This window comes from Ochotona curzoniae, unplaced genomic scaffold, assembly GCF_017591425.1.
Source record: "Ochotona curzoniae isolate NIBS_2020 unplaced genomic scaffold, NIBS_Ocur_1.0 contig_1976, whole genome shotgun sequence".
NCBI classification, from domain to species: domain Eukaryota; kingdom Metazoa; phylum Chordata; class Mammalia; order Lagomorpha; family Ochotonidae; genus Ochotona; species Ochotona curzoniae.
This window is the reverse complement of record NW_024465279.1, coordinates 1,962,817-1,975,763: the sequence shown is the minus strand read 5'-3', so window position 1 is coordinate 1,975,763 and position 12,947 is coordinate 1,962,817. Positions and strand designations below refer to the sequence as shown.

The following is a 12,947-nucleotide window of genomic DNA, read 5'->3' as shown; positions in this document are numbered from 1 at the left end:
TATGACAAGGGATTTCCCCTAACCATAACAATCCTCCAAAGAGAGGAACTGCCAATCAAAGTAAGTATCTACAAATAACCTTTCTGCACAAGCAGCAGGGGTGAAACAACAGACAGACCAAACATCTCAAGCAGTCTCACTGGCTTCGCTTTTCGTTTGTTTTTGTTTTCTGTTTTGTTTCGTTTTTTGAGAGGCAGAGAAACGTGACTGCTAGGACAGACAGGAAGAGCTCCTTGCCATTGGTTCATTGCCCAGTACCCGCAAAGTCTGCCCAGGGCTTAATTTCACATCTAGAGACTCAGTCCAGGCGTCCCAGATGGGTGGCAGGAACATAACGACTCGAGCCTTCACCACTGCCTCCCGGGATCTGCACGAACACGAAGTCGGGGTCAGGAGCTGGACCCAGGCATCAAACCCAAACACTCAAAGTGGCACATGGGTACCCTCACTAGCTTCTTAGCAACCGTGCCAAACACCTTCACAAACAACTGGTATTTTATTTAAAATTAATAACCCTGTAATTGCTGAAATAGACACATGATTTCAGTAAAGCACTCAGCTCAGTTTTCTTTTTTTTATCGTACGTTAGTATAGGAGGCCTAATACTAAAATTAGCACTATTCATTTCTTAAGCATGCCACAACTAGAAGTTTTCTACCTCTTAATGTGGCAAGTTAGCTGAAACTCTAAAAAGCAAAACAAGTTTATCAGGCCACAAAACTAACTTAGTTTATGGCAACAGCTCATGAAACTGATCTGAAAGAGTTTTGAAGCCTCTAAATGAGAAGAATTACACACAATTTAACACAACAAAGCCTGTCTAAGGAGCAGGCAGTCAGCCTCGTGGGCAAGACAGCTGCACCCCACAGCAGAACTCCTGCCTCTGAGACCCGGTGCCAGCTCCTCATCTCAGTTCCTGCTAACGCAGACCGGGAGCGGCAGAGGGGACATGCGGGAGAGCCCACTGCACGCCCAGCACGGGTCAGCCGGTGTGGGCATTCAGAGAAGTGAACCAGTGAACAGGAGAACCTTCTCTACCTCTCAAGCAAAATTTGTGACTAAACATTTTAAGAAAAGAATTCCACATGAGCAAATCACCAGGAGGACAAACACACACACACACACACACACACACACACACACACACACACAAAGAAAGCAAATGAAAGAGAGGTTCATTTGCTACATTCAGCTTCTGGTGGTATATTATACGATAAAGCCATTTTAATTATTAATTATCATTTAATAAAATGTATACAGGGATGAGTATCAAGATACAGTAGGTTAATATTCTACTTGTGAGCATGGTGCCAGCAAGGGTCAGCTGGCTAATCCTCTCCTTGCAAGCACCAGAATCCTATATGGATGCTGCTTCGTGTCCCAGCTGCTCCACTGCCCTTCCAGCTCCCTGCTGGCCTGGGAAAGCATGAAAGAATGGCCAAAGATCTTGGGCCCCTGCAACCCTGGGAGAAACGGAGAGGAAGCTCCTGGTTCCCGGTTTTGGATCAGCTCATCTCCAGCCACTGCAGCCACTTGAGGAGTGAGCCACTAGAAGGAAGATCTTTCCAATAAATCATTCTTTCCAGTAAAAAATAAGTAAATCTTTACAAAAGAAAAGAAAAGATATAAACAGATTCTGCTTGTGTCATGGCATCTGTTTGCTGCACGTCCAGGTCAGCCACCTGCTGAAAGCAGAGCTGAGGACCCAGGCACCCATTGGGGAAGCCAAGACGGAGCGTCCAGCTGCGGGCTTCAGCCTGGCCTCGTTCCAGTGGCTGCAGTAAAACAGCAGACGAAAGATTACTCTGTCTCTCCATTTCCCATTGCAACTCTGTGGAATAAATGAAATCTTTTTCTAAAAAAGGAAAAAAATCAGACACAGATGTATTTCATATTTCCCTCTAAACGACTGACTTTTCATGAAAAAGAAGCAAAACTGTCAGCAGTCTCACCCTTTCCTTGTCTACAACGATGAAAAGCTCCACATATCGGGTCTGTGGCAACACAGCTCTTCTCCTCTGTTAGGAAAGAAGAAAAGAAAATCACAAAGACAAAAATACGAAAGCTGCAAGGCTTTTATCCTAGATCACTAAAATAAAAACACATGGCATTTGGAAGAACTTACCAGAGGACATTCTAAAGATAAAAGGTGCTACACGAAAGCTTCCCCTCCAAAAAAAAAAGGATTATCGATTTTTTAAGATAAAACTACAAGCAAATTCACATTTTAACGAGAAACCCAGTGACTTATGTTGAGAGAGGAAAAAAATATTTAATATACGTCAATATCATAGAGCAAGAACTGGGACAAGGTTGTCACTTTAAAAAAAATGACTAATTCTGTCATTTTACAGAAGTTCCTACAGAAAGAAAATGTAAAGGTTTATGGTTTCCAAGGTTTAAACTTTAAAAAAGTACAGGGCCTGGCATTCAGGTGCAATGCTTGCATCCTCTAGAAGCTCCAGTCTGAGTCCCAGCTGCTTCACTTCTAATCTAGCTCCGTGTTACTGCACTGGGGAAAACAGCAGAAACCGGATCAAGTACATGGGCCCCTGACACCTGGGAGACCTGCAAGTAGTCTTCCACCTGGCCAAGCCCCAGCCAGCGTGGCAACTGAGTGTTGAGCCAGCAGACGGAATAACTTTTCTCTCTTTATCTTTCTGTAAATTCTGCCTCCCAAATAAGTATTTTTAAATAGCCAAAATAAAGATAAAAGTACAATGATTCGGGCCCAGCGCGATGGCGCAGCGGTTAAGGTCCTCGCCTTGAACGCGCCTGGATCCCATATGGGCGCTGGTTCTAATCCCGGCGGCCCGCTTCCCTTCCAGCTCCCTGCCTGTGGCCTGGGGAAAGCAGTCGAGGATGGCCCAAAGCTTTGAGACCCTGCACCCGCGTGGGATACCCGGAAGAGGCTCCGGGCTTCGGACCGGCATAGCATTGGCCATTGCGCTCACTTGGGGAATGAATCATCGAACGGAAGATCTTCCTCTCTGTCTCTCCTCTCTGTATATCCGCCTTTCCAATAAAAATTAAAAATAAATCTTTAAAAAAAAAAAGTACAATGATTCAAAAAAAGATAACAAAGAGACAATTCGGGGCCTGAGTCACCAGTCCCAGATCCTGGGGCCCACCTGCGAGAACAGGTCCTCCTCACCGGAAAAGGCGGTTAACAGAGGGCAGGCCCCATGCATGTCGAAGTCAGGGCAGCCCACTGAGAACTGCAGAGGACATCGGTTCCCACAGCAGAGGAAGGAGAACAGAACAAACTGGACAGTTACCCCAGCCAAACAATGACTGCAAAAACCTGGGGGAATGGAGACTGTAAGGTCAACTGTGTCAGCCAACAGACGTTGGAAAGGTCTCCTCCTTCCGGGACCACTGAGGTCAACAGCATTTCAGAGCTATCTAAACCACCTGGACAGAACCCTCAGAGCGTGCCACATCAGGACCCTGGGCTGGGATCAGGTGGCCATTCCCTTCCCCAGGTCCTGGGGCGCTCAGGAGGCTGGGTACAGCTCTTCCCCCTTATCGCCTCCCTTCCCCCAGAAACAGGAAGAAATAGGACATTTGGAAACAATGATGGCCCCTACTTTTCCCTAGCCCTCAGTGCTTCCCACCCTGATCGGCTACGTCAACATCGTCTACAATTAAAAACGTTTCTACGTGCTCGCTTCAGCGGCGTATATACTAAAATTGGGACAATACAAAGAAGATTAGCATGGCCCCTGCGCAACGATGACCCGCGTTCCATATTTTTTAAAAAAAAGTTTTTACTTTTAAAAAAATGCCATAAACCAGTATGAATTAATGCGGAAACATGCTTCCTTTTCTTAAGATGTATTTATTGATTTGGAAGGCAGAATTGCAGGGAGGTCTTCAATCACTGGTTCACTTTCTAAATGGCCACAAGGCCGGGCCCGAGCTAGGGGAAGCCAGAAGCTTCTTCAGTCACTAATTTCGAGTTCCTTATATATTCTGGATATTAAGACAAAGGTGTCTTATACACGGAGTGTAGATAGTTTCTTTCATTCTGTAGCATTTTTGTTTGCCCCACTATCCATCACTGAATCACAGGTTTAATAAAATGCAGTATCTATACATAATGGAATTTTTTTTTGTAAATGGAAATCTGCCATTTGCAGCGAAATGAATGCAATGGATAAATTCAAGCTAGGTAAAACAAGCCAATATAAAAAGGTAAATGCCACATATTTTCCCTTATATTTTGGAGCTGAAATTTAATACATAAAAAATAAAGGAATGCCTTCATGTATCAGTATTGCTATAAACAATTTTATAAACTTTTGTTGCATACCCTTATCAAACCAATGGTTAAGAATATTATATTACTATTGTTTTATATATTACCATTTTCTCAATGATCTGTGATTGCTTTATAATTTACTGTATATGGGTGAAGTGGTCACCGTTCCATTCAACTACGGTTTACAGCCCTTGTCCATATTCTTCCTCAACTAAGGTCTTCGGCTTTTTACCTATTAAACTTCCCATGTGCTAAAGAATTAAGCCTTTGACTGTAATAAATGTCATTATTGTTCCCTCAATAAACGAAAGGAAAGAAAGGAGGAAGAAACAAAGGAAGGAAAGGGACAGAGGGATTGAGAGGGGGAAGGGAGGGAACAGGAGCGGGGTGAAGCAAAGCGGGAAAGGAACATTATTAGATTCATAGCATTGTATCTGTGAACTATACTGACTCTGCTAATCAACTAAAACAAGTAGGATATGAGTGTCCTAGAGAGACAGCTGAAATAATTAAAATGTAAAGTCTCTCTCACTTTCCAATCTAGAACCAAAGAATCCCCACTCCAGCTTGTGTATGAAGTATCTAACGCCACTGCTCTCTAAAGCCAGCATAAAGCACTATTTCTCCAGCAGTGCTAACATATGGCTACTTGTTTTAGGCTTAAGCCCGGGCTTCCGAAACACAGAATCAACTCTACCCAAGCTGGTAGCAGGAACTGCATACTGCTCATCTTTCTACCGTCTGGCACGTGACTGGTAAAAGGATGAAGGAAGGAAGGAAACCAGTGATGCAGTTAGTACATGATCTTAGAAGGCTCCAGTCAACCACGGCAAGCGCCACCATTTCCTTACCCGGAGCAGCTGAGTCACGCTGGGCTGCGGCTCCTCTTCGGTATCCGCTGCTTCTTCCTCCGCACCCAAAGCGGACACTCCGCATTTCAGAGGCTCTTTGTGAACATCATCCATTCGATAAAACATGTGTTCAAAATGAGGACTGTTTTGCAGGGGTTCAATTCCATAACTTATATCCTCTAAATGTAGCAATCCTCTAAATGTCGTATTCACGAACACCATTTTTAAGGGGAAAAAAAAAATACATACAGGAAAAGGAATCAAGAAACTTGAACTTCATCGCCAGTTCTTAACGTGCATAAAAGGGGTGTCATGATATAGACAGGAAGTGGAAGTTTTAGGTCTAACTGGAAAACAGATGCTGTGTACTCCATCGCTGACTGCAAGCCACTAGCCTGTCGGAATGAGTACTGGAAGGCAGGAGGCGTTACAAAAGCACTGGTCAGCAGGGTGTGACCTGCACCCACAGGACCCAGCCTCTGCCTTAGCTGACAATCTGTACAAAACTGCTCTGAAAATTAAATTACAGAACCAACACAGACGGCTGGGAGCACTGTCTTCACCCAATTCAGTAACTGTTATACACAGAGAATCACAAATACTTGAATCTCATATTTGGTTTGAGAACTAAAGCTATTTACTAGCGCAAGCAATCATATAATCTCGCAGTCAACCAACAAGCAGTGGCACACTGCCAGGCCCTCAATAAACAGAATCTTAAAACTAGAGTTTCACTTGATGTGTGACACGCTTTCCTCTAAGCCTTTGCTTATTCCTTGGAATATGAAGAAAATGAGTACTTCTCGGTCCTCATGGGAGTTACATGAAAAAGACGGGCAAAATTTCATAAAGACAAAGTAACACCAAAATCCAAAGCATATTTCAAACAGGAAAAGATTATTTAATGGTCTCAAAGAATAAAATGGCCTTTTTGCTTTTAAAATTTACCGACTAGAATATCTTCTTAAATAAACATGCCAAGCATGTCTGAAACATAGCAGCACTACCAAAGAAAAAGCCAGTAGTGGCAAATAAATGACTTGATTTCAATTCAAGCCTGGGATAAAAAATGAGGTAACAAATGGAGAAGAAAAAAAACAGAAAATTCCTTACCTGAGTCCAGAACAGTCGCTAAGGGCAACAGATGAATTATCAACTCCTTCCACATAGCCCCGATAATGACAATGATTCTAAATTAAAAAATACTGCATTATCTTCAAATACTGTTAAATCACTGCAAAGTGATCACAGAAATCACAGAGCAGACAAAATGACTTGAGGCCAGTAACCTAAGTAAAGCACGTGGTTGACACCGGTCCCTCACAACACTTGACATTCTTCAGACTACCTGCAGGCCATCTGCTCTCACCCGACCAAGTACCGGCAGTGGGGGGGGGGTGGTGCCAAGTACAGTACACTGGGGGGTCGGGGGGCCAAGTACAGACAGTACACAGGAGGGCAAGTGCAGTACACCGGGGGTCGGGGGGCCAAGTACAGACAGTACACAGGAGGGGGGGGGGGCAAGTGCAGTACACCGGGGGGTCGGGGGGCCAAGTACAGACAGTACACAGGAGGGCAAGTGCAGTACACCGGGGGTCGGGGGGGCCAAGTACAGACAGTACACGGGAGGGAGGGGGTGGGGGGGCCAAGTACAGTACATGGGGTGGGGGGCCAAGTACAGACAGTACACTGCGGGCCAAGCACAGGCAGCCTGGCCCAGTGACCTTCCGGCCTACAGGCACAACAATCAGCATCATGTCATAGTTCACATTTTTAAACCACAGTCCAATTGAGAAGCAACAGTGTCCAACTGACATCCAATACAGGACCTTATAAAGAGAGAATAGGGCCAGGAAAAAAAAAGTCAGCATGACAGGGAGGAAAAGTGGCTTTGATCCAGTGATTTCTGTTTTTTCATATATATGTACTTAATACACTGTTATTAGTTACAAACTTAGTCATCTTCAGATACTTAAGCACCTTTACCCTTTGCTTTTCTTTCTTTTTTTCTTTTTTTTAACTGAAAGGCAAAGAGACAGTCAAGAGACAGAGACAACCTGGGTTGATATCGGTGGCGTTCCCCATCCTCGGGCACCGGGATGGCTGGGAGGTTGAGTATGTCCAATCCCCTTATGCCCCAGAAATGGGAAGAGCAAATAGAAAGTTTGGAAACAATCATCACACCCACTTTTCCCTAACCCTAGATCCTTCCTACCCTGATCAACTAGGTAAACATCACTTAAAATAATAATTTTTTAAAAGAGCTTAAAAGAGAGAGACAGAGAGACAGACTGACTCCCCAAATGCCCTCAACACCTGTGGCTGAGGCAGGCTGAAGCCAGGAGCCAGGAGCTTAAATGGGTCTCCCACATGGGTGACAGGGACCCAGAGACTCGAGCCATCAATTATTGTCTCCTGAGCTTTGCATTAGAAGAAAGCTCAACTGAGGAGACGCAGGCAGGACTTGAACCAGGCATTCTGACATGGAATCTGGGCATCCCCACATCCTGTCTTGACCACTGCACCAGAGTCCAGCATCTTTTGAGCAAGAGATTATCTGGGAAAAATACACGATAATATCACTTAGCAATCCTAAATTCCTCAGTTCCCAATCAGACTTCCTCATCTTTGAAATAATTACAAAGCACTAAAATACAAGAGCCAGGAACACTAGCCCTACCAGGCATTAAGACCCACCGCTGGCCCTTGCTAACGGAATCAGTGTGGTGCCGGTACGTTGTCCAAAGGCAGCAGGCAGAACGAGCTACAAACTGTCGAGATGAATCAAAGCGCACACAGAGCGACACAGGGCGAAAGTGGCATCTCTGGGCACGGAGAGTACTGGGTACCCGCCAACCAACACTGCCAGGTCCAAGATGAATCACATCCAAACGTCACACAAGATACTCAAAATGGATCAGGTTCAAATGAAAACACACAACAGAAGAAAATAAGGCGTACAGAAACACTTCTGTATCACAACTCACAGGCAGCGAAAGAAAATGGTATTAACTACATAGGCTGAATGCAAACCTAAAAATCCAAAATCTAAATTGTTCCAAATTTTCAAACCTTTGAGTTTTGAAATACCAAAAAAGGAACCTTCAAGTGAGAAAAGTCAAGGAACCTTCAAGTGACAAAATCTATGTAAATATTCCAAGATAAACACCCATACCTGAAATGCTTCACAAGGAATGCTCAATCTTAACACAAAATGCTCTCAGTTTCCACATGGAAACATCAAACAAAAGGTAAAAAAAAAAAAACAAAAAAACCCACATATAAACTGACTTCACAAAGAATATCCCTAAATGTAAATAAATATTGAGGGGGGAAGATTAAAAGCCTAACAGAAAATCAGGTGAAATGCATTAACATAAGGTTCACAACACAAGGCACCGGAAAGTGTCCTATCTGTGAAGATTTTCAATATCACACCTAACCAAGCAGGGGTTCACTGGTCCACCCTGATCTCTCTCTCTCTCTCTCACACACACACACACACACAAGATGTTTCCTCACAACCCCACAGCAGCAAGCACTAACAAGGAAGTCACTGTGACAATTGTCACACCAACTGATTCAGGCTGTGACTAAAGGCTGACACTGCCAGGAGAGAATCTGAGGAGTAAATGAGTACAGGAAGTACAGGGGGGGTTCAAGTACAGGCAGTACACGGGAAGGTAGGGGGGAGGGGGACAAGTACATTAATTTCAGAGTGACTTCCGGAAGCAGAAACCTGGCAGTTAACTCCTTAAGCAAAGACTCAGTGTTCCCAGCGTCAGGTCACCGAGCTAGCCCGCACCACGTGCCGGGCCATCAGCGGTGGTCCTGCCCCGGTGGTCCTGCCCCAAGCACCCACCCTGACGCTCCTCACCAGGAAACGTCAAGCAAACCTAACTGCAGGGGAGAGTACAAGAACGTGGTCTCAACTCTTCTGAATGCCACTGGCATGACGCCCGGGGACATGTAGGATTTGCAGCCAACAGGGTCTAAACAAAATGTGCACTCGCTGCAACACGTGAACTTTAGATCTTATTCGGCTGTAAACACATGATCGGGAACACTGATTCCAAGCCTCGGAGACAATGTCACGGTGATAAGCCTTTGCTTTCAGGATATTTACAACTAACGATTTAAATAGAAACAAACACCGTGTCTGGAGCACATTCTTACAAGGTTCAGAAGAAATGATAAAAAGATAGGATGACACAGGGCAAACAGGAACAGCTGAAGAAGCCAAGTAGAAGGGACGCGTGCCTTTTGGTTCAGGGGTAGGTTTTGCTTTTGTTTTTTGTCTTTGTGTTATTCATGTAAATTAGCCATGTAAATATAAGATCATTAAAAAAAATCTCAACTGCACACTACATACCACTAACTGAAGGACGACTTTCTCTATTGTGGGGCAGTTCACAACCTCTAAATCTTTCCTTTCTAAGTGCTTTGCTATTTTCTTCTCATGAACTCAAGGGAAACGGGCCCCTCCTGGTCCAGCAGCGGTCCACGGGCCCCTCAAGAGAAGCTCTCTTGTCCAAGCTAACTAACCTCCAGCAGGTCTACTGACCCATTAACTTGATGGATTTTTTAAACAGTTCATCTTACAAACACATCTCTATGGCATTCAACTTAGTTCTTGAGAAAAACAACAAATTCTATTTAAGCTTTCAAGATACATGAGGACGCTGGATGATTACAATAAAGGTACGGCTGGCATAAATTGTTCCGGAAACACACAAACTGCAAACAGAAATCCGAGATGGAGCAGAGCTAAGCAGAACAACCCCTGAGAGCTGCCTGGCAGCCCCGGGGTCCTCTGATCCAAGAGGATTACTAAACTGATTCTTCAACGAATTTGTTCCACTGGGAGAATTAATTAAAGACAATTTCTCATGTGTTTTCCAAATGCTCCCAAAGTTCGAATTCCTAATAATCTGGGCCTTTATGTCACACAACAACGTATGTTAAGCAGGTTCCCTAAAACTTGCTTCTTGTGGAAAATGGCCTGGTGAGAGACACTGATGCTGCAAACCAGGTAATGAATTATGAATTAGTCTTAAGCAACATTTCCTCAGTGTAACTTAATTGCATGTGATGGACCAAAATTCTGACAAATCAGCCATATATATATATATATATATGAAAACCCTCAAGTATCAAAGTTTCAATTTGTATCTCAAATTCACAAACCATACTTCCATGTACCTCACAATATTAAATATCAGATTAAGAAAGAAGTGAAAGACACCAGCTTTCTTAGGACCTATCAAATACCTAGGAAAGCCTAATCACTCCGGAACACTTCAACATTAATACTTACATAAATTCCCATGCAACTGAAATACACTTTAGTAGTTTCAAGTAGTTTCGACAATGCAAGTGAAAATTACCAGATTGTTCTAAGCACCTTACAAGCGGTAATTGTTCTAAAAAGAGTACAAGCCTCTCAATGGCTCCCTGAAGCATGCTCGCTCCCACGCTACAGCAAGGAAACTAAGGTACCAGCAGGTTAACGTAACTTCACTGGTAATAAATCACAGAGCCAGAATTCAAGTGCAAACGATGTGGGTCTCAGGAGACGCGCCAAAAAGCCTCCACCTCAAATGTGTTAAGATTGTTGCTTTTGTTAAGTGGCACAAAACTTGTGGTCTTTGGCCTCCTGCCACTGTAATCTGGAGAGAAGAATGAATAGATGTATTATTGTTTTTTATCTGACATACACTATAATGTAAATTTAAACTCCTCAAATTTCTATTCCACAATGAGCACACAGCACAGTAAAAAAGGTCAACAATGGATCAGAAAAGTATACGGCTAAGTTAATATTTTCTTATTCTCTAATTACTTTTTATTTTCTTATTCTCTAATTACTAATTATTTTCTTATTCTCTAATTACTCTTAGTAATTTAGAGTAACTATTTTGCCTTTTACTTGCTTGCAAAATGCTACTAAACGTGCAAGACAATCCAACCTGCCGCAGTGTTAAAAAAAAATTCAAACAGACAAAAAACTTCGGGCAACATAAGTTTTCCCAAGAAAACCACTGTCAAAGAAAACAAATGCATAGTATCTGTAACAAAGGACTGTAATAAAAGCCAGTTTTGTGGTGCAGCCCATTAAGCCGCTGTCTGCGGCACCAACATCCCATATGAGCTCCAGTTCAAGTCCCAGCTAGCCTACTTGCCAAGCCAGCTCCCTGCTGAGGTGCCTGGGAAAGGAGCAGAGGATGGCTGCCTCCTTGATTCCCTGCCACCAGTGGACGAAATGCAAAAGCCAGTGGGATCCTGGCTTCAGTCATCTGGTGAGAGAACTAGTAGACAGAAGATCTCTCCCCTTCTCTCCTAATAAACACAGCTTTTCAAAATACATTTTAGAAAGGACTATAATGAAGTCTTCCCAACAGATCCAGCAATATTCATGCTCTAGGTGTGAGGAAAAGAAGGAAGGAAGAAAGGCAGTCAGGGAGGGGGAGAGGGAGGAAGGAAGGAAAAAAGAAAAGCAAGCAAGTCAAATTTAACACCTGCCCATTATTTTGAGCATTCCTGGTCCACCATGTGCCCAGGTGTATTCTGTCCTCGGATGTGGAGAGAAGTGCACCTGATTAATAAAGGTTTTTAGTGAAAAATTAAATAAAATTAAATAACAACTCACAACGCTTAATAAGGAATATATGTTTTCAGAGATGCTTTTTTTAAAAAGATTGATCCATTAATTTGATTTCAAAGATACAATGATGGAAATGTTGTCAATCCATTGGTTCACTCCCCACATGCCCACAACAGCTGGGGCTGGCCCGTGCCGAAGCCAAGAGGCAGGAATGCCATCCAGCTCTTCCACGTGGGTAGGAGGGGCCCACGATCTGGAGCCACTGTCCGCTGCTTTCAGGCGCATCAGCAGGAAGTGGGAACAGAAGCAGAGCAGTCCAGACTGAGACCAACACTCCGATACAGAACACCAGCACCACAACCTGCGATTCAGCCCGCTGCGCCACAAATCTGGCTCCTCCTTTTAGCAATAATAATGTTCATCAACAACCTTCTTTTTTCCAAGCATACTCACTTTCTCCCTTCATAGCCAGTCAAGAATATCATTAAATAAAAATTATTTTCCTACCTTTAAAAAAAAAAAAATCCCTCTCTACTGAGCACAGATTAGTCTATATAAATATAGGCACCTATGTCAGAAGAGCACATCCATTTCAATGCTATGGTGCTCTGCAGGGCTGTACAATGTATTAGTCCCAGGTACTCGAAGTTGAATTGTTTCAAATGTTGTAAGGCCAAAAGGAAAATACGTTACCTCTATGTTGGGACGGTCAGAGATCAGAGCCCCTTCCTCACTGTAGGTATAAACTACAAAATCTTTAGGCAAAAGGTCACTGGAAGAAGAAAGACAAATATGAATTTATGTAATCTGTCTACAACTGAGGACACAATTCTAAGGCATTATTCCACAGTCAGACAAGCAGTAATGAGCAAAAACTGATTCTATAAAGAAGTTGCTACCCCCAAACTGAAAGCTCACACAGAGCTGAATATGAAACAGTCTAAGTACTGTTAGGTAATATTAAGGTCCACGTTTGTTCTTGTGGTCATGGCTGCAAAAACATAATACAGCGTAATTAATGACCCTAAATTTTTCTGATACATCTCACAAGAAAACTGGGTATGGACAGCACATGGCGTTAACAGAAGAAAATCAAATTTTTTAACAGTCTTTTTAAGATTCACTGCCCTAACCTCCTAAATACACAGACAAAATTCTATGTCAGATGCTGGAAGAAAGGATTTCTAATTTCCAAAGCTTCATTTCATGTGAAGAATAAGCCACATGG

The 12,947-nt window shown here is 43.3% G+C and overlaps 1 protein-coding gene and 1 non-coding gene across 2 annotated transcripts in view; one reads left to right on the top strand and one right to left on the bottom strand.

Moving 5' to 3' along the window:
• Nucleotides 1–12,947, bottom strand: part of ADAM9 (ADAM metallopeptidase domain 9) — an 86,095-nt gene that overhangs the window by 57,988 nt on the left and 15,160 nt on the right. Inside the window, exons 4-7 of the mRNA XM_040970510.1 lie at nucleotides 12,413–12,491; nucleotides 6,229–6,305; nucleotides 5,116–5,311; nucleotides 1,953–2,018 (exon numbers count right to left, since the gene is read on the bottom strand). Of these exons, the coding sequence (XP_040826444.1) occupies nucleotides 1,953–2,018; nucleotides 5,116–5,311; nucleotides 6,229–6,305; nucleotides 12,413–12,491 (418 nt within the window). The remainder of the gene's footprint in view (nucleotides 1–1,952; nucleotides 2,019–5,115; nucleotides 5,312–6,228; nucleotides 6,306–12,412; nucleotides 12,492–12,947) is intronic.
• On the top strand, nucleotides 3,668–3,771 carry LOC121150041. The gene has a single exon (XR_005882922.1). It is a non-coding gene; the product is annotated as a U6 spliceosomal RNA (small nuclear RNA).